This window comes from Patiria miniata, unplaced genomic scaffold (genome assembly GCF_015706575.1).
Source record: "Patiria miniata isolate m_02_andy unplaced genomic scaffold, ASM1570657v1 HiC_scaffold_9, whole genome shotgun sequence".
NCBI classification, from domain to species: Eukaryota; Metazoa; Echinodermata; class Asteroidea; order Valvatida; family Asterinidae; genus Patiria; species Patiria miniata.
The window spans coordinates 25,600,960-25,621,035 of NW_024037076.1; the positions used below are offsets into that span (position 1 = coordinate 25,600,960).

The 20,076-nt window shown below is 41.6% G+C and overlaps 3 protein-coding genes across 4 annotated transcripts in view; 2 read left to right on the forward strand and 1 right to left on the reverse strand.

Annotated features, from left to right (window-relative positions):
* Positions 1–557: 557 nt before the first annotated feature.
* LOC119720824 (F-box/WD repeat-containing protein 4-like) lies at positions 558–13,660 on the reverse strand. Of its 2 annotated transcripts, none has more exons than XM_038190678.1 (8): positions 12,671–13,660; positions 11,698–11,796; positions 10,476–10,658; positions 8,273–8,509; positions 7,394–7,459; positions 6,381–6,521; positions 2,069–2,210; positions 558–1,338 (listed from the first exon to the last, which is right to left on the reverse strand). In XM_038190678.1, the coding sequence occupies exons 1-8, from the start codon at positions 12,877–12,879 to the stop codon at positions 1,222–1,224; spliced, it is 1,194 nt and encodes a 397-aa protein (XP_038046606.1). In that variant the 5' UTR covers positions 12,880–13,660; the 3' UTR covers positions 558–1,221. The 2 variants fall into 2 exon arrangements, with proteins under 2 accessions (XP_038046606.1, XP_038046608.1); XM_038190680.1 differs by having other exon boundaries at positions 11,698–11,793; positions 12,671–13,657.
* Positions 3,013–5,788, forward strand: LOC119720825 (sigma intracellular receptor 2-like). Its single transcript, XM_038190681.1, has 3 exons — positions 3,013–3,430; positions 3,758–3,908; positions 5,486–5,788. The coding sequence occupies exons 1-3, from the start codon at positions 3,308–3,310 to the stop codon at positions 5,770–5,772; spliced, it is 561 nt and encodes a 186-aa protein (XP_038046609.1). The 5' UTR covers positions 3,013–3,307; the 3' UTR covers positions 5,773–5,788.
* A 3,914-nt stretch (positions 13,661–17,574) lies between the features above and the next one.
* LOC119720118 (solute carrier family 28 member 3-like) overlaps positions 17,575–20,076 on the forward strand; it is a 31,833-nt gene continuing 29,331 nt past the window's right edge. Inside the window, exon 1 of the mRNA XM_038189668.1 lies at positions 17,575–18,801. Coding sequence (XP_038045596.1) covers positions 18,664–18,801 — 138 coding nt within the window. The 5' untranslated portion in view covers positions 17,575–18,663. The remainder of the gene's footprint in view (positions 18,802–20,076) is intronic.

Consider the following 20,076-nt stretch of genomic DNA (forward strand, 5'->3'; position numbering starts at 1 on the left):
TGAGGTGTCGGACTTATGATATGGCCCCAACGACAGTTCATTGTTCTCATCTTTATAGCAGGTTAAAGCCCAAGACAGTTAAATAATACTGCAAAGCACTCAAGCAGCCCATAATATGGATCGCTGCTTGCAAATTTTAACAGGCGTACTTCGCATAAATAAATATATAAATAAATAAAAAATGAAAAATAAATTAATAAATAAAATTTTTTTAAAAATTGTGCGTTGGCCCCCAAAACAGGAAGCAAAAATGAGAATGGAAGCACAGGATGAATAAGCCAGTTCAGTATTCAAATTATTCATGTGCGCATCGCAGATTGGACAATTTTCACATTGGACGATAAACAAAGCAATTGAATGTACACAAACCTATGACAAGTGCTAAGTTGACGAAATCAGCACTTGTTTACGTAATAAAAAAGACCGACTTTCACTTTGCACACACTTTGGACCGCAAAAAATACCGTGGGAGAAAGGCATAGTCAACAATGTTTGGATTTTTGTACTTTTAAACAAGAGCTTCACCTCAGTTTTATCGATACCCATTTTTCTTTAACACACAGGGGAATTGTTTATCAGAATGTAAAAACTGTCCAATCTTTCTGGGTGCAAACCATAGAGCTATATTAAATTACTAGAGCGCTAACTTCTCATTCCCCGCCGAGATACTTTGAAGCTGTCCTGAGCGCAAACATTTTGAATTCATGGGCGAGTTTGTAGAACAGGAATGAATTTCGATTGATATACTCGAAATGCAACGTGCAAGTACAACATACACAAACAACGTAAGCGCGTTTTTCTACGAGTATGACGGCAAAAATCATCTGCAGCACATACGCGCACGCGTTTACGTTGTTTGCGCAGAGCAAAATGAAACGCTCATTTGCTGGTTGTGCGTTTCGGTTTGGGAGTATCAGCTTCGATGACGCACCGGTATAGAACACAAATGCAGATATGTAAATAGCCGTACAAAAATCGTACTAAATTTGGAGTTTTCCTAGGGTTTGTGCATAAACATGGATGCACCCAGCAGGCTTCACTTTATACAGCAAGTTAACGCTCTAGTAAGTTAATATACAATGCAGCTCAATGGTGCAAGTTGATGTAGCGTGCTGGCTTATTGTTACACTATTCCTGAGTGTTTCTTCACAAAAGAAAATAATGATGCGGTCAAGTGACAGTACAAAGCAACAAACTGTAGGCAAGATTATGCACACGTTTTCAGTTACCGGTAAAGCTGAGAGCCCTGAGTGAATTGTTGAGAGCGACGTACATGTGGCTGCCGTTGAACTGCAGGCCGTAGACCGGACTGTTCCTTCTGTGATCGACGAAGAAACTCTGCAGTTGGGGATGAGAAACAGGACGGAACATTAAAGAGCGGCTGGAATATTGTGAGTGGGTAACGAAGTGTGGGGCTTGTGACTCATGATCAGAGGGTCAGGGGTTCGAATCCAGCAGCTGGCAATATGTTGTGTCCTTGGGCAAGCCACTTTACCCCCACTTGCCTTTCTCCACCCAGGATAGGAATTAGAAAGGAACATTAAAGAGTGACTGAAAATTGTAAGTGCGTAGTGAAGTGTGGGGTTTGCGACTAATGATCAAGGTCAGGGGTTCGAATCCAGCAGATGGTAATGTGTTGTGTCCTTGGGCAAGCCACTTTACCACCACTTGCCTCCCTCAAACCAGAATTGTAAATGAGTCCCAGCATTAGTTGGACAGTAACCTGCGATGGACTGGCGGGGAAATAGAAATATTCTCAGTTGTTTGGCCTGTCTAGGAAACGAGAGAAAAACTTTGTGGCTGGATAAGCCATATTGACTTGAGACAGATCTTACTCTTGCAAATATTTTTACCTTAAAAAACGTGTGACCATTTTGAAATCTTGACGGAAAACAGCAATATCTACCATGTTCATCAATAAGTTTTAAAGCAACATGGTGACATCGACCACATGATTTACATGCTGCCTGACAATGTCTTGCATTCACTGGTTTCATACATGGAACACTGCCCTCACTTGGTGAGCACTGACTAAACACTGCCCTCTGTAGTTCCCGCCAAACTGTACCTGCAGTTCGCTGTTCATGCGCTTGTCCCATAGTCTGGCCACACTCCACAGTGCCGTGCCGCTGGCTATCAGGAACTTGCCATCGGACTGCAGACGATACACCGTGTAGTCGTGGGGATCTTCTAGCTTGATGACAGGGGACCTAGAAGCAAACACACAGAAATACATGTACAAAACATCTCTTACTCCATGTCCAACTCCCTAGGCCTTCTTGCTAGGATGTAGCCTCAATCCTGCAAATTCCTCCAATTGGCCTCATAAAAAAATAGCATAATTCTTGAATATGGTCCGTGGAGGGGTGACCACTGCCTGAATCCTGCAAAATCCGGCAGCAGTGACTGTCAATATGTTGGGGCCCGGCCAGTGACATCCTGGAGCAGTACGGGGGATTTCAAGTATAATCCAGGCCTATATTTATGCATGGCTGAGCAAAAACAACACAAGGTCCGGCCCAAGACCTTGACAAAGTGCATCCTACGATATCATGCAGTAACATACTTTTGCCATGTAACCTCAATCCTCCAAATTCCTCCACTTTTGGCAAAGAGGATTTTGAAGGATTCAGGGCGGTTATGGTTAAGTAAAGGTCATAGGAACCTTGGTATTTTCCTTTCAAAAGGTACAACTGCCACTGAGTGAAAGCTCCAAAAAGATTGCTGTTACGCACCCTTGTTTAGGTTTTGAGCCATATTGTTGCTTTAAACATAAGCTCAAATGAATGAAATTCATCCAACGTAAAAGAGGATTTGGAATACTTGACTTTAAATAAAGCAATCAATTCCTGTACAGTGTTTTTTTTTTTTAATACAGACAGGCTCCTTAAAGTCAATATTTAAGTTAATATAAATATATTATATAAACTTAAATTGCAAACCAGATTTTGCTGTTCAGAGAGCAAAGTTCAAGATGTCAGTGATTGCAATCTCTGCACAATAAAGATCAAGGCCAATGTATGAGATATAATTGGAACGGACAAAGTCCAGCTAAAAGTTTATTTGTTTTCTACAAAAAAATGAATCAAGTTGAAACAGAGCCATGTGAACGATGGACATTGATTAGACCGGGTATAATGACGCAGCATTAGGTTTTTTAACTATCAATTTTTGTAACTGATATTTATCATACATGTAGTTAGAAGCACAATCGTCTTGGATTTTTTTCAAAAGAAATCGCAAGCAGCTTTAAATAAGCGAAGTTCTGGTTTCACCGCTGTGTGTTTTCTGCAAAGTAACAGCGAGTATGGCCAGGGGAATGACGCGGGTACTGGAGTGGGTGATCGTCTTGTATTTCACCAGTCACATTCTGATAACGATCTGCGTCGATTCACAAATGATCCTGCCGTCACGGCTGTTTCCGCAGGGGGTGAGTGTTGGGCAGTATTCAATCTACAATTTTTTCAGGGAGGGGGAGGATTAATGTTCCCTTTTCAGTAGTTTTGATCAAACATATTGCTGCTTTTTTTATTTTTCTAGTCGCTATTTTTTTTTCCTGAAAATCTCAGCCAACGTTTCTGACTAATTATTTCCGAGTCTTTCTGTCCTATTAAAAGAGTTTAATGCAAGTTTTGATGTTTTTTTCGCTTGAGATTTTTAGGGTTCTTGCTCTTTTTGCCTTCCGAAACTAAAATGAAGCCCTAAATTTTACGAATTTTTTTTATTATTAAGCCAATTTTATTTTTTTTGTGATCAGCTTCGAGATATCTTGACTGACCACTGCGAACGGTTTAAGGATCCCTTGACCTGCACCCCGGATCCCCACCCATGGTTCCTTTCCTTTGTCTACGGTGAATGCTTGTTGCAGTTTCCGTTCTTCTTCGTTGCTGTGTACGCCTTCTACAAAGGTACCTTTTGCTGGAATTATAGGGCCATCGTCATGAGTCACTACTGAGTGATTGACTATTGAGTGGTTGACTGAGTGACTGCTTGACTGAGTCACTGATTGACTAAGTCACTGACCGAGTCCCTCCCCGACTGAGTCCTGACTGACTGAGTCCCTGACTGACGGAGTCACTAATGACTGCTTGACCGAGTCACTATTTGACTAAGTCACTGACTGACTGAGTCACTGACTGACTCCCCCACTCCCCGACTGAGTTGCTGACTGACTGAGTCCCTGACTGACAGAGTCACTCCCCGAGTCCCTGACTGAGTCCCTGACTGACGGAGTCACTAATGACTGCTTGACCAAGTCACTATTTGACTGAGTCATTGATTGACTGAGTCACTGACTGACTCCCACACTCCCCGACTGAGTCGCTGACTGACTGAGTCACTGACTGACTGAGTCCCTGACTGACTGAGTCACTACTGACTGCTTGACCGAGTCACTGATTGACTGAGTCACTGACTGAGTCCCTGACTGACTGAGACACTGACTGAGTCCCTGACTGAATGAGTCCCTGACTGACAGAGTCACTACTGACTGCTTGACCAAACACTGATTGACTGAGTCACTGACTGGGTCAGAGTCACTGACCGAGTCACTTCGGACTGAGCCACTACTGATTGCTTGACTGAGTCACCGATTCACTGATTGATTCAGTCAATGACTGACTGGGTCAGAGTCACTGACTGAGTCACTTCTGACTGAGCCACTACTGTGTTGCTACTAACTATATTCACTTCTGACTAAATCCCAACTTACTGACTACATGACTCCCCGAGTTACTAAGTCACTTACTGGCTGACTCCCCCACTCCCCGAGTCACTGATTGACTGAGACACACTTGTGAGTGACTGAGTGACTGAGTGGATATCACTTTAACAGACTGATTCACCGAGAATAATTAATGTCAAAGTTTCAGTTCAAGTTCGACTAAGCAAGCTAGTCTGTTACATTATGTTTTGCCCTTCACAGACCTAATCTATGAACACCGTATACTCAGTATTAATTTCCCAAAGGCTTCCCAGAAAAACTCACAAGTTTACTCAGGAGGGATTGAGCCCACGACCTCCTGCATACTAGTGCAGAGGTCTTACCACTCGACCACCGAACTTGCCAGGATCAGCTGGCTGGTTTAAATCTGATACAGCAGCAAGTACCGCAACCAATCACTAATTGTATGATGGTCTTTTCCTTCTTTTCGCAAGTCCTCAGACAACACTGATTATACTGAGTAAACAGGGTATAAGAAATAAAGTTGGTGAAGGGCAAAACCGAATATTAAATTGGAAAGAATGTTGCAGCCTGACGCCACTGTTTCTTCATATATCATCTCAATGAAGGTCAGTCATTGCAAAAATGACAATAAGACATGAATCTGAGACCGAGAAACATTTCCAATTTTGTTAGGAAATACTTGGAAAATGTTCTTGACTCTCCACAGACTTTGTACGCAACTGCTGAAGTGGCAACATTCTTTCCATGAGTTTTTATTGATTGTTTTTCTAATTTTAATTTTTGATTCCTTTTTTAAAGGGAGCTGTAAGTGGATTCGCATCCCGTCCATCATCTACTCGGTCCACACTATGACCACCCTTCAGGCAATCCTATCTCAGATCTTGTTTCAGGACTTCACCAACTCCCCATCCCCAGGACCCACGACCACACAAGAAAGACTGCTACTGTCCCTGTTCTTCTGGCCCTACGCCATCCTGCCACTGTGTATTCTGCTGTTGGTGTCGTTCAGCAAGGACTACAATCCGAGTCTGGATACTCAGACCAACGTCCGTGCCGCTCGATCGACAAAACACAAAATGCGTTAGGTTGCTTTTAAAGTGTGGGGGGAGGGGGGATATTATATTGGTGGTCCCTCCCCGCTTTTTTAGTCCCCGAATAAAAATTGGATTCTATAGCTCAGAATAGGTGATTCAATGACTCCAAACTCAAAAATGTTTAAATTATGATCTGTTGCTCAACAAAATTGGTTAAAGTGGTCAGAAATTGCCTCAGATTCAGGCATGCAACTGGGAAGACACACAAAACAGTGGAAATTCAAGGATCTTTCCAAGACTTTATACAGTGTTTTTCTATTTTTAATGGCACACATGGGAAGTAACAAAAGAGGAAATCAGCTGATCCGAGGAAAAGTTGCCGATTTTTTGGGGCCCTTAAGTGGGCCTTGAACCTCACACCGTTAGGACGTCGCCCTTCGCACTTGCATTAGTTCTGATTAAGGTATTCCCCCCTCCCAATTTTGAGAAGCAATTGACACCCTTGCTCGTGACAAAATTGTGACTGTGACTTATGAGTTGACTTGGGATTTAATTGTAATTGACTTGTCTGCAACTTTAACTAGTGGTACAAGTTCGTAAGATAGGGTTTTTTTTTAGGAGGGGGATGAGTTAGGAAGAAGTTTCTTAAAAGTACTCACAGGCAGTTTGTCCGGAGATCCCACATGCGTACTGTGGTATCGTACCCGCAGGACAGTAAGGTGTTTTGGGACTCGTACTGCATGTCCAGTATACCGGCTCCGTGTCTCCAGTTACGACCAACTGACAGAATGTGCTTGCCGCTGAAGAGGAAGTTCAAGAAAAACATTAGTCTCAAATTGTCCTAGGTTTTTCTGACCATTGAAAAAAAGTTTCATATTAACAGAAAAATGTTTTAGCTGGTATTAGTTTGAGGAAATAAAGCAATGACAGAAATGCAAATGTTTCCAAATTTCTTAAAAATACACACACTGTGTCATCTTGTCATTTTTGCAATGAGAACTGATTTTAAATCAGCCTCTTAGTTTCCCACAAAATATAACTACCAAAATTTAAGTTGAGACCAAAGACAAGTTCGTTTAGAACTTACAGCAGGACTGTTCTTATCAGAACAAAAAACTACTTAGCAAAGTTGATAATAAGCAGGACAAGTTCTTTTCAGAACTAATATCTTCTAAGCAGTAGTTATTACCACATGGTGTTACCGCAAACCGAAACGATACCAAACTTTAATTTTGAAAAAAAGCAAAAAAAATAAATTAAATACTTAACGTTTGTAGCAATTCGGAAAGATGTTTATGAAAACATTGTAAAAGTAGGCAAAATATGTGCAGTAATGTTATAGTCACATGGTATTTATCACAAATCGCTATAAATCCTGTATAAATCTAAAGTATGCTGTTCCATATGTGCCATCGGCGTCGCATTTTTGGGCGTCACATTGTTAAGCTCTGGCTGGGATCATTTTGATCAATTTCATGCAAGACTTTCATGCAAGACGACCAGAGATTATTATGCACTCGAACTTGTTTAACTAAAATTAAAAATGGAAAGTGATAATTTCTAACAATTGTTTGTGTTCCCTGAACAGTTGTCTTTGGCAAGTGATGTCCTTAAAAAAATGGGATAAGAGTGGAAACATAGTTTAGGAAAAAATGAAGGAATCTTAACTCACTTTTCAATATCCCAGATTTTCAATGGTTGGTGGTCTGCTGTTCCTGCATTGCCCGTCGCAAATGACCTAGGTTAAAAAAAGGAAAGTTGAACAGATCAAAATCAACAAAGAGATACATTTTTCACATAAACTTATGAAGCAGTGTCCAAAATATCAGAATGACTATACAGGAGTGTTGAAAAACAAATAAGTGCACTTTAATTTATGCAATTTAGTCTTCAAAGAGATGGGTTTTGGGAATATACCTCTGGCAAGGGATTGCGTGCACAGACCAGACTCTATCCAGCACAGGGATGGACAGAACACTTGATTAATATTTGCTATTTACTTAATGAAAATTAGTCTTTTAAGAGATGGGTTTTAGAAATATACCTCTGGCAAGGGCTTGCGTGCACAGACCAGACTCTATCCAGCACAGGGATGGACAGCACACTCTGCTGATTTCAGCTATTTACTTTATGAACATTAGTCTTTTGAGAGATGGGTTTTGGAAACAAACCTCTGGCAAGGGCTTGCATTCACAGACCAGACTCTATCGAGTACAGGGATGGACAGCACAGTCTGCTGATTTTTGCTATTAACTTTATGAAAATTAGTCTTTTAAGAGATGGGTTTTGGAAACAAACCTCTGGCAAGGGCTTGCATTCACAGACCAGACTCTATCGAGTACAGGGATGGACAGCACAGTCTGCTGATTTTTGCTATTAACTTTATGAAAATTAGTCTTTTAAGAGATGGATTTTGGAAAAACACCTCTGGCAAGGGCTTCATTCACAAACCAGACTCTATCCAGCACAGGCATGGACAGCACACTCTGCTAATCTTTGCTATTTACTTTATGAAAATTAGTCTTTTAAGAGATGGGTTTTGCAAACAAACCTCTGGCAAGGGCTTGCGTTCACAGACCAGACTCTATCCAGCACAGGGATGGTAAGCGCCCTCTGTTGGCTGTGCAAACTCCAGAGATGGATGCACTGATCGTTGAGGCCGCCGATAATGACGTCGTCTGTCATATCAACCGAGGTGAAGTTGACAAAGCTGGGCAGGTGGTGCTCCGGCTGGTAACAGCCTAGCAGGGCGCCGGTGAGCTTGTGGTGCAGCAGCATTTTGCCATCACTTTAGTCGCGAAAAGACAAAAAAAGATCCAGGGTGATTTATTGTACAATGATTTAATGGACAATGTAATGTCCATGACAGAGATTTTAAGAGCTCAGTGAATAAACTTGAAAACAAACTTTTTTTCAAATCTTCAACAACTATCATCTAGTAATGCTCAAGGAAATTGCAGACTAGGAGTTTTGGATCATTTCTCTGAATCATTAATAAGGGAATAAATGTGTGCTCCGGAGGTTTTTATCACTCTGTTTAATACCACTTAGAGTCTGGGTGCTGATAATTACCCGAGCCGGAGGCGAGGGTAATTATCAGCACCCAGACTCTAAGTGGTCTTAAACAGAGCGATAAATACCGACGGAGCACATATTTATTCCCATTCATAAATACCTTTTCGGTAAAAAAAAATCATATAATTCGTTCAAAACATCCCGATTTTGTTCAACAAATTCACTTTATGCTTTTTGAAACATCCCTCCTGCAAAATAATGGAGTGTTCAGCTGGCGAGTAAGATGTAAACAACCCTTTTATGGAGGTTGACGCGCGCGTAGCATGTTCTGCGCGATGTCGCGCAGAACGCACCTGGCGCGTTGCGTTTTGAATTTAGAACTATAAAATTCTAACTCCCTGGTAGTGTTGCGCACGCCTACGTGAGGATTGTGAACGTTCAACCAATGAAACGATAAGAGGCACTGGATTTTTAGGAGTCCACATTTTATTGTGACACTGGAAAAGTGTTTAAGACCAGCTAGCCATGTCTTTATCATCCGTTTAAGACCGGCCACGTGATGGGCTCTCGACCAATAGGAATGCGTAAACTATCTTAGGTATTTATGAATATGATATCATGGTTAACTGGCTCTGTCAAGGACATTCCACTTCCTTTCGTAGCGCTTGATTTGCCCTCATGCTGTGCAGCAATATGGAGCTGTCATTTGGACAGATGTCTTTGGGAAAAGACGCTCACGAAAGTTGCAGTTTACACTGTAAAGCTATAAAGCCCTTCGGACAACCTCCGGAATTTGAATTTGGGGTTGGGTTTCTTTAACGGTATCCCGGTACCCGTGTTTTACCCGGTTCCCATACTACCCACAAATGCACACCATTACTCCACATAGATGGCGATGGCTATCAAGCTGACTGGCAAAAAAATCACTGAACAATACGGGTTAATTCAGTTGGCAGAGTTCCTTCTTTTTTTTCTAACCACTGAAATGGCATGGTACAGTGAGTGACTACGGTGTCCAAAGTATAAACCCTAAAAAAAAAAACCAGGAGGGAATATTGTGTCCTTGGGCAAGACACATTACCACAATTTCGTATATGAGACTCATTACAGCTACATGAATACGGTTGCCTATAGGGTTAGTATGAAGCTTCAGAGCGTTAAAGTCTTTGTCAATCGTTTTTTGCATCCTCCATTGCTTACCATGGAGAGAGACCTAGAAAACAAAAGTTACACTTGGAAAAAAGCAAGTGCTAATTAACCACTTGGTGCCGGAGTTTATATTTGCCGAAAATTTCAAAATTTTCAAAAGGCAAAATTTCCCAGCCAGCTTCTGATATATACAGCCAAACGCCACAAATACTGATTCGCAAGAGTGATTTTAACAGTAGTTGTACGATATTTCTTGCCAAAAACTCATATGTTTCAATACTCTGTGGTGTGCACTGAAGCATAAATTGTACAACGATAGGCCATGCACAATGGTCAACACACGGTCCGCCTGCACAGACTTCACAGACTTTGTGTGTGTGTGTACAAAAAGGCACGAGGGATTAGCGTGTTTAGATGTCACCCGGAGGTGAGTCGAGGCGATCGTGATGTCTTAATCCGTCAGCCGTGCCTGGGCACAAAAACAGCCGGTGCGTGTCATCATGATGGCCTCCGGCACGAACTGGTAAAGAGCAAACAAATGAAGAACAAATTCAGCCGACTTCCACGCACATAACATTGAGCAAACTCACCAGCCGCTCATGAGGAGTTTGTCCTTCCTGACGACGAAGCGAGACACGTCACCTAACTGGCCCAGGAAAGACACCAGGGGTTTCTTGAAGATGCGGCCCTGATCGGTCAGCCGGTAGCAGTGGACTTTGTCCCCCTGGCTGGAGTAGAGATGCTGACCGTCCAGCTGTAGCCATGGCAGATACCTGCAAGAAAAGAGGATTGGGAAGACTCTTAACCCATTAAAGCTATAGTCCATCATTTGCAGCCATCCGAAAAGTAACTGGCGTAATTATTGTTGAAAAACATACTTGGTTGAAAGATAGTAAGGGGACTAAACTCCCTGTGAAATTATTCTTTCTGGCAAGCTGTCATTTTGAAGTAATCAACGAAAGAAGGCCTTTCCAACGGTGCGTCTTAAGATGCACCGTAGGAAAATTTAAATTAATAGTTCGTTTTGTTATTCGGCGAAGCGCGCGCAAGCACTGGCACGTTGCTATAATTCGTCGGATCAGTGCGCGACATCGCGTATAGCTGCAGTCGCCTCAGTGAGAACACGTCTCGGACGCTGAATTCAGGCCCAATTCAAAACATGATTCAGCAACTTTTGATTTGAAATTGAGATCCTAGAATGCTGTTTTTCTCGGAATATACAGCTGAAGCTGAGCTGAAACTTCATCAGGTTAGTTGTTCAGTATCCTTCATTAGATATTGAACACTTTTGTTGCTTTAAACGAACAAAATGCACAAATTACAAATGATGGACTATATCTTTAAAACACTATTACTACATTGAACATGTGTACATATTTACACTGTAAACACCGCAAATAAAGAAACTTCACAAACTCATTGGAGGGGCCATAATTATCAATCTGTTAGTCTTATGATGACATCATTTATATATCCTTTGGGGAATGTTAGCTACATTTTGATACGCAGTTTGCTACCAAAGACTGTAAATCGTCCCAGATTGACAACTGTTTATGAAAAATGATGCAGAAACCATCGATATTTCCTGCCATTTGTTTCGGGCAGTGTCACATTGTCACACAGCAATTTCCACTCAACTCGCGTAGTCTTTAAATGAGCAACTTTTCAAACTACATCATATTTCAGAAACTGTATTGGATGATTTACAGTCTTTGGTAGCAAACGGGGTATCAATATGTAGTTAACAACATTCCCTAAAGGTCTGTATAAATGACGTTATCATAAGACGATCAGATTCACCGGCACACTTACCTAGTTTTGAATTTACACAGAAGGATATCTGTCTTCTGTCCTCTAGACCAGTTGAGTGAGATACGGCATTTGTCCTTCAAGCTGACATATCTAGGACTGCTGGATTCAAATGACAACACCAAAAATGTGCACTTAAAATAGATTCCTCATATCACAAATGCTATTCTGGATTTCCCGATGTCAATATGTTTTTATCTTTGGATTTGGATTTTACTCAATCTAAAAACACTGGAAAGTAATTAGGCCTAAAGCATCCAAAAATTTACCTATTTCCATTTCCGTATGGAATTTTGTACGTTAAGTTTTGTTTGTCTCAGATTTTGCGCGTTTCGCGTCCATTTGTACATCATGTAATTGGACAATATTTCACAAGCTGTGTTGACGTGATTCTACCACGATAGGTTAATTTCCACGCACTGTATCTGTGTTAATGTAGGTACAAATATCAACTTATCAACATCTAAAAATTATGTTTATTATGCAAGTCGAATGATGGATTTCTCTATGTGCATTTAAAAATTCTTTAAAAAAGTCTAAAACACATGTGTGAATATCGTTCCCAAAATTGTCAATTTTGGGTCAGTGGTTTATAAATTATATGATAGGCTGTGAACATGGAAACATAATGACATTTTCAATATTTATTTTACATTAAAATGGAAGGAAAAGTGTTAACAATATTATTCAGCCATAACCCTTTTCGCAAATAGCAAAATACACTGCTGCGTAAAGCATTATGGGCAGGATAAGGGAGCAAAGAACCACGCACGAACGCCGTGTTCGAACGCGCACGCCGTCGCCACCATGTGAAGCCATGCGGCGTACGCGTTGACAGCGTACGTACGCGGTCAATGTCCCTGAGTCTTCCCGTGATGCTCTCGGATTTTGCTATTTGCGATGAGGCTTATTAACGTACGGCCTAAGTAAGTTGTATCGACCATGTTGATTAACAAATTTTGGATGAATTACCCACCCAGTTTTGTAGTAGTTACAGTTCTTTGTTTCATCCTCATCCTCGTGAATATTGATAAGGTGCTTGCTGATTGGTCGCCACACAGCATCCTGTCCAATCAGATCGCTGAGTCTCCTACACACCTGGGCTGTCTGTCCGATGTCCGCAATGCTCAGATGTTCCAAAATGACCAACAGGACTTCGTCAGGCAAATCGAGCAAACTTGCCATAAATATCAATCAGGAAAACCTGGCGATCTCAAAGTTCCCTGACCCCTGGTGCGGTCTAAGGACTTGAAAACGCTCACTTTCGGCTGTTTCCGCCTTCACTCTGTTCTGAATTAACTTGAAAGTGACCGAGCGAGAACTAACTAGGGCTAGCCTAGGCTTACGCAATATTCAATGTTTTGCTTTGCTGAGGCAAATCTCTCGTGTGAATATTATTAACGCGGAAAGATTTATTTAAGACGACGATTTAATCACTCAGACCGCAGTGACAACACGTCAGATTGTTCAAATTCGATCCACAATACTCCTAAGGGTCGAATCCAAGTATTACAATTACTCAGGACCATGCAGAAGTGGTTTAAAATCACTATTTCTTTAGTCAAATTTTACCTGGTCTCAGATCAGACGGCCGACAGCAAAATGTTTGTTGTTCAGTGTAGCGCCCTCAATGGCATACTGATATTAAGACGTTAGAGGGCGCCATATCCAAACCACGGTATACTTTTTTCGCTCGAAGCAATGCACTGATCTCCAGTATGCAATGTGTGTAGCTAAAAATACTTGACGACACTTTTCCGTTATTCTTTCCCGTGAAATCAATCATCATAAAAACGGACCGCGTGATTGGCACTAGATCTCGGATCATAATGGATATGTAGGCCTGCGATGACCCAATTTTTGATTTTATTTGGCCAGCCAATGATGGAACAAATTTTACTATGGAGTAACGAGAAACTTTCTTATTTCTTTCCCTCGACCATAACTCCACTTCCGATTTGATGGTGTATTTCTCCTCCATGTTAAGTTCTAGGTTGAGAGATCAGAAAGTAATAATAGGGATGTTGTCAGCGTTTTCCGTCTTTCATAAACAGACCACCAGCAAACGTAAACAAAGCATTAGGCAGTTGGCGTGTCTTCGGTCTAAGACAGTGACACAACATAGCAGGTGCTACTAGCTTGGTCGTGACATCCACAAAGATCGACGGCAATCAATCGACTCAAATAATTTTCATAGACTTTAATGAGTTATTATGAAGTAGGGCCGACTAAGGCCAAAAAAAAAAGTCTCCGGTTTCTGGTATGCGCGCGCGTCGCCGTAGCCATGCGCGTCGGCAAAATGAAAAAGGTTTTTTTTCACTAAATACAAGATGATGTCTCAAAACCGCCAAACTCACTGGTTCGACTGGAATTCTGCTGCTGCACAATTTTAACGTGTTTTTAGATGGGGTTATGATCGAGAATAAGCTTTATGTGGCCTCTTTGGACTCCCATATATTTGCACTAAGTTTAGTCGGGCACCATTTGCAGTCATCAGCCGACGTTTGAAGCCCCCCCCCCAAAAAAAAACAGGTAAAAAAAAAAAATAAAAAGCCGCGTCGCCGCACCACTTTTGGGGCAAGCTCCATACCAGAAACCGGAGACTTTTTTTTTTTGGCCTAATGAGATCAATTTTTTTTTAAAGATTTGTTTTGGTTCGGGGAAGCCTGAATTAACGGACTTAGGGTGACGTGTTATTACAAGTACAAACATAAAATGGTTTCGTAGGAATTTTCCACGCGCATGATGATACAGCAAATAAACCCAACTGCTGAACTAGAGTTGGAAAAAGACAAGAAAATAATGTTGTTCATGTAGTCTGGTTCCCTGATCCTACTTCAAACGAAACGGAGCAATTTATAGACGTCAGGGATTTGTCAGGTCAGGGAATAAACCAGGCAGCTGGCTAGCTTCCTGCGTTCACTGATGTGTAACCGATTTGCAAAACAAAATGTGGACTGACGAAATTTGGTTCATTTGGGGATGTATTTGAATTGAAGAAGACAAACATATCAGTTTTTTCAAACGATGGTTGACCGACCATCGTTGGAAATTGAAACAAACATTCCACTTTTCTTGAAAATGACAGCACACCGGTGCCATTTCACAGGATGAGACTAATAGGCCTAGGTATTTTGTTTTATGTTTGCAAATGTAAAGGCCTAACCTTTTAAAAAGGTGAAAGACTCGATCGTTGTAACTTCACGGCATACGAAATAATTATCGAGCTGAACTTTTTTCCACATGTTGATCTCTGGACAGTGCATGCAATTTGCATCACTTGGTTGGATGCGCCTAGCTTGGCATCAACACGTGCTAATGTAATGTTTAAAGAAGGTGGGCCTATGCAACGCGTTAAGAGTCCGAAAAAGACGAAAGTATGTTAGACCGATCGACGTGCTGTTTTCTTTCGGGCCAACGCTTACTGGAAGCGTTGGACAAATGTTAACCCGACTAATTATTTCGACAAACGGTACATGCATATCACAATTTCATTTTTTTTAAATTTCTTTCTGGTAATGCCCAAGGATTTCTCAAAAGTACCCTAGGCACTGTAGCTCGCAAGCCTGAAGAAACCTGTAGAGAGACGACAATGAGAAGAAATTACAGTTTTAGAGGTGGGAGGAAAAGTCCAGAGGAATATTCTGGGGGAAACCCACGGAATCAGGCAGGGACTGAAAACCCAATCCACATGTTGACCTGGGTGGGATTCGAACCCGGGTCACAGCGGTGGAAGGCGAGGAAAGTACCGCTACGCCAACCTCTTCCAAAAAGTAAAATAACTAAAGCCTTTTTTAAAATGCGTCCCTTACAAAATGGTGACGCGAAGCTATATTTTACTACCGTTGATGCGGCGTTATTTTGTTTGCGTCGGACAAACGCTAGTACCCGACGCGTTGGGCCAAAATCGGCCCGACTAATTATTAGTTCGACGTCAGACCAACGGCGCATAATGTTTCTGGGTGGAAACAACCGACATCTATCCTTTCTCGTAGGCCTAGGTTATTAGATAGTGAGTAGCCTATTGGGCTTAGGCTAGATCAAGCTTAATTTGAGGAATTTCGTTTCATTATTGGAACCCTAGTTGCAATCAACAACCTTTTTCGGAGAAATGTCTAACATGCTAAAAGTATATCTTCTTTAACGCAATTGGCACTCGACAAAAAAAAATCCGACCAGAGGGTTTCACGATAATACATTCTACAATAATTGTGCAATAATTAATTCCCGAAAGAACCCTTCCCGCCCAAACCAAAATAAAACAAAAAGGTGAACGACTCGTATATATCTTTAGTCGCGTATGAACTGCCAAGCTTTTTTCCTACGTGTTGAATGATCTGCAGGTGACATTGCATTAGTGCTTCTGGCTGGATGACCCTGCGTGACCCTCGTTGACCTCAATTGACCCTCTTGAGAGCTTGACAGACAAGATGAACTTAACCTAAATCTTGCACTCGGCTGAGCTTGGTGTTAGTGCATACAAATTCCCCAATGATTTGTGTCTGTCAAGTTCATCGACACATCCACACGATTCGAACTTGCAGCCTGAATAAAGGACTTCATTCTCTTATTCCGAAAAGTAAAAGAAGGATTTAAAAAAAAATGCGTCACTTATTCGTTTATTAAATTAATCGCTATTACAACCATCCAAATATATCAATATTTATGTGTGTGCAGCTGTAGATTTCTCAGAGGTTTCAGACAGCGCACTGTTTTCACTGAATTGATTCATTCTTTAATCACAATGGTGGCAGAAAATTTAATTACAATTAAAACAATAACACGATCACTTTGCACAGGGTATAATCGTAGACAGGTTGATAACAGGGAATCGAAGTTGTGGGCGGGCTAATCAATGCCGAGCGAGCTGCATTTTGCTCGGTACGATTTTGGAGTAACTTCATTGGTCATGGGTCTCATGTCGTAACAGATTTAGAAGCTCTACGATTGCACCGTCTACGCACGTGTACCCACGAGATCGGAGGACAATCCAAATTAATTAACATGCCATATTTAGTCTTAACAATAACAACTTCAAGTCACCTTTATTATATCCCACATAAGGGTAATTTAAAACGCTCACACCCAGTATACAAACAATTACATACATGGTGTCCCCCCACCCAAAAAAAAAAGTTGTGCAAGGAGATATCCTTTAATTTCTCAAAAACTACTTAACATGAGTATTTCATCTTGATGGAGCATATTAATTATACTCTTGTGTATAATCAGTGAAAATGCCATAGAAATCCGTTCATGCAAACCAGAGGTCTAACAGATTGTAAAAGGCTTTGAGTTTTTCACCCGTTCCCATGGGATTTACACAGTTAGTGATATCAGTGCACTGTCATGGGCCTTTTCACTCAGATTTAAATTAAGTTAACTCCTGTATCATTATCTCATAATTGGAATACGCGAAAAACTCATAGCCTTTTATAATCTGTTAGTTAATTTGCCATGTTTGCATTCGAACGGATTTCCATGGCATTTTCACTGATTATTCACATATGCTCCATCGAGATGACATGTTCATGTTAAGTAGTTTGAGAAATTAAAGGAGATCTGCTAGCACAACTTTTGGGGGACACCCCCTGTAAAGGCATACACTCAGTTACGAATAGTAAATTTCGGGTCCCAAATTAGACTTGGTGCCAAGTGGGTAATTGTTTTGTGTACGGTACCGGTTGGTTACTGGCTCCACGCGAAATCTAACGACTTGTCATTAAGTCTAGTCCCACATCAATTTGGTTTAAGGTGAGACTGATGCAAGTCTATGCAAGTCTAATTCACAAGTGACAGTCAGTCGGCCAGTATGTATCGAGGTACAAAGGGAAAGGAGTCTGGCCTCTCGGGGGCCAGTACTAAAGACCACTATAGTCTATACATGATGCATATTTCCATGGACGCCGAAAGCTACCACGCAGTTCGGAGGAACTTAATGAATAGACCCTGGAGGATGTCTTTTTATTCCTCAATGAATAGACCATGGTCACAAGAAGCTGCATCAGTGTACATATGACGCAAAACTGACATACAGGCACCATGGAGGAATAAGAACACATTCCTTCATGCAGGCACTAAGCGATGTTATCCTACACCTACTTCACCTACACCTACCTACTTTCTTAGCTGCATCATAGAGCTACTAGCTCTATGGCTGCATGCACCATACCTCAACGATAATGTTCTGTGAAATTGGAAACCCAGCTGCATGCAATATTTATAGCAACCAGATTTGTGTTTGGCCGTTCCTGGAGATACCCTGAGGTTGGTCAGAGACCGCACTAGCATGCTAGCTGCTGTTGTGACTCTTCCAAAGGAATGTGTTTTGAAAGTTTTTTTTGCCGACGAGATTTGTTCCCAGCTTAGGAATAGTAATGTTGAGACTAGTTCCCAAGCCTGGAGGAAGGAAAACAATCTCCTCCGAATCCGTGGTGCCCCAACTAATGTAGCGCGACTAACAAGGAGCATGCATCCGGCTTCGCTCTGTGTTTCCTTCCTCCATGCTCTATCCGAGGGCATGTAGAGCATTCTTTTGGAGATGTAGGCCTAGGTCGGCAGTGTTTGACCCAGGATCGCCCCGGCAAAAGGACTCGGTTTGGAAAACATCATCATCCGCCAAACATGATCAACAAGCGTAACAGACGGGAAAACACTCAGAACCCATGTGCCTCAACTACCTCCATAATGATTCGACTGGATTATTGAGTGCCTGGTAGTTTAGTAATCCTCTGACAGCATCGGTCTTCAACCTCTGTGACCTCTCAACAAAGTTTGCACAGCGCCAGTCCGCCGCTGCGCTCAGTGTATGTTGCGCGCCTCACACCAGCAGCACCACGCGAGCAACCCACAACAGTGTACACAGACCTTGACCTAACAGTGCTAAATACATCTTGTGGGATTGTATTTGTAAAAACCAGCTGTGTATTGTGAGAAAACTCAGTGCTGTATGTTTCTCAGGCACCGACGATGAACAGCGATCCGTCGCATCTGGGTGAGGATGTCGGCGGGGAGAAAGGAGGTGGTTCAGGCGAGTCTTCGCCGCTACGTTGGGAGGAGTTGAACTCTAGAGGACAGGACAGTAGCCCACCTGGCTACGAAACAATTGTGAGTCTTTAATTTACTTTAGACAGTTACGTGGCCTCTAGCTGCCATGGTTATCATGAGGTGTTCTGTGCAGTCACTGCACTATCTGGGAAAAGTAGCTTCATATCTCAATCATAATATATATCATGTCTCTGCTCTATATGGCTCAATTGATCGAAACGTATACATTCATCGTAGTTATATTTTCACCATGTTTGTCGTGCACATTCTCGGCTTGAAGCATATGCTACATGGTTATCTGAAAATTTAATTGGGACTCTCAATACTGTAGCTCCATGGTATGGCTATTATCATGAGAGTCCCAAAATAGAAAACAAAAAAATAGACTGGCACATGCACCAATCATTTGTGTCAAAAGAAACATCTGGTATACCGGTACCCAGTCTCTATTTGTACATATTTCCATAGTCATCATGCCACCACACTGAAGGCTCAATCTTCTCAAAAAGTTGGACATGTATAGTCTTAGGCTTCAAATTTAGACCGTCACGGTTATATCATAGGCCTGAGCCATGGTTATTGTAAGTTATAGTCGCAAACTGTTAAAAGAAAAGTCTCCTTAAAAAATGAATTGAGAACAAAAACTTGGCAGGTGAAACACTGAGGATGTCTTTGCCTCATGAAAATTGTGGAGAATTTTGTTGACGGAATTAGAGTGAGTAAAGTTGGTCAGATATGTTGCCGTTTTTGCATGTTTTTCTGCATTCAAGGTCCCAGTCTGACTCCATGGTTATAGTGGAAATGGTTATAGCTTAAAAAAAACTTGCCCCATTGGCGAACCCTGCCGTCGAGATAATCCTCATTGATCGAATAGGCGTACGTTCTTCAATGTGCGAAATGAATGAATGCATGAATGGCAAAGCAGAGAGCAAGGGGGCCCAACCTGAACTTTTACGGCTGGCAAAATGGACACATTGTTGCGTGTGTTTGCAACTGTATCGCACGAGTCAAAGATGTTGAAATTCACACTCCCTTGTCAGGAATAATGTAAACATACTAAACGTATTGTGCGCTCAGTGTGGGAACAGATAGGCCTACAGTTGTACTACATTTGTAGGCCTATCTGTTCCCACACGGAGCCCGTTCTTTCGCAGAAGTTTCTTGCCTCTTCGCTGTAGATTTTTTTCGTCATCCTTGCTTATTTTTTTTTTATAATAGCAAAGTTAATCTTTTACGTATGTTTTCCCACTTCCATTAAAACTATTTGACATCCCTTTTTTGGTTAATTTTATTGAATTTGAAAAGTGCACTTCTAGTTCTTTAAACATTTTAAAT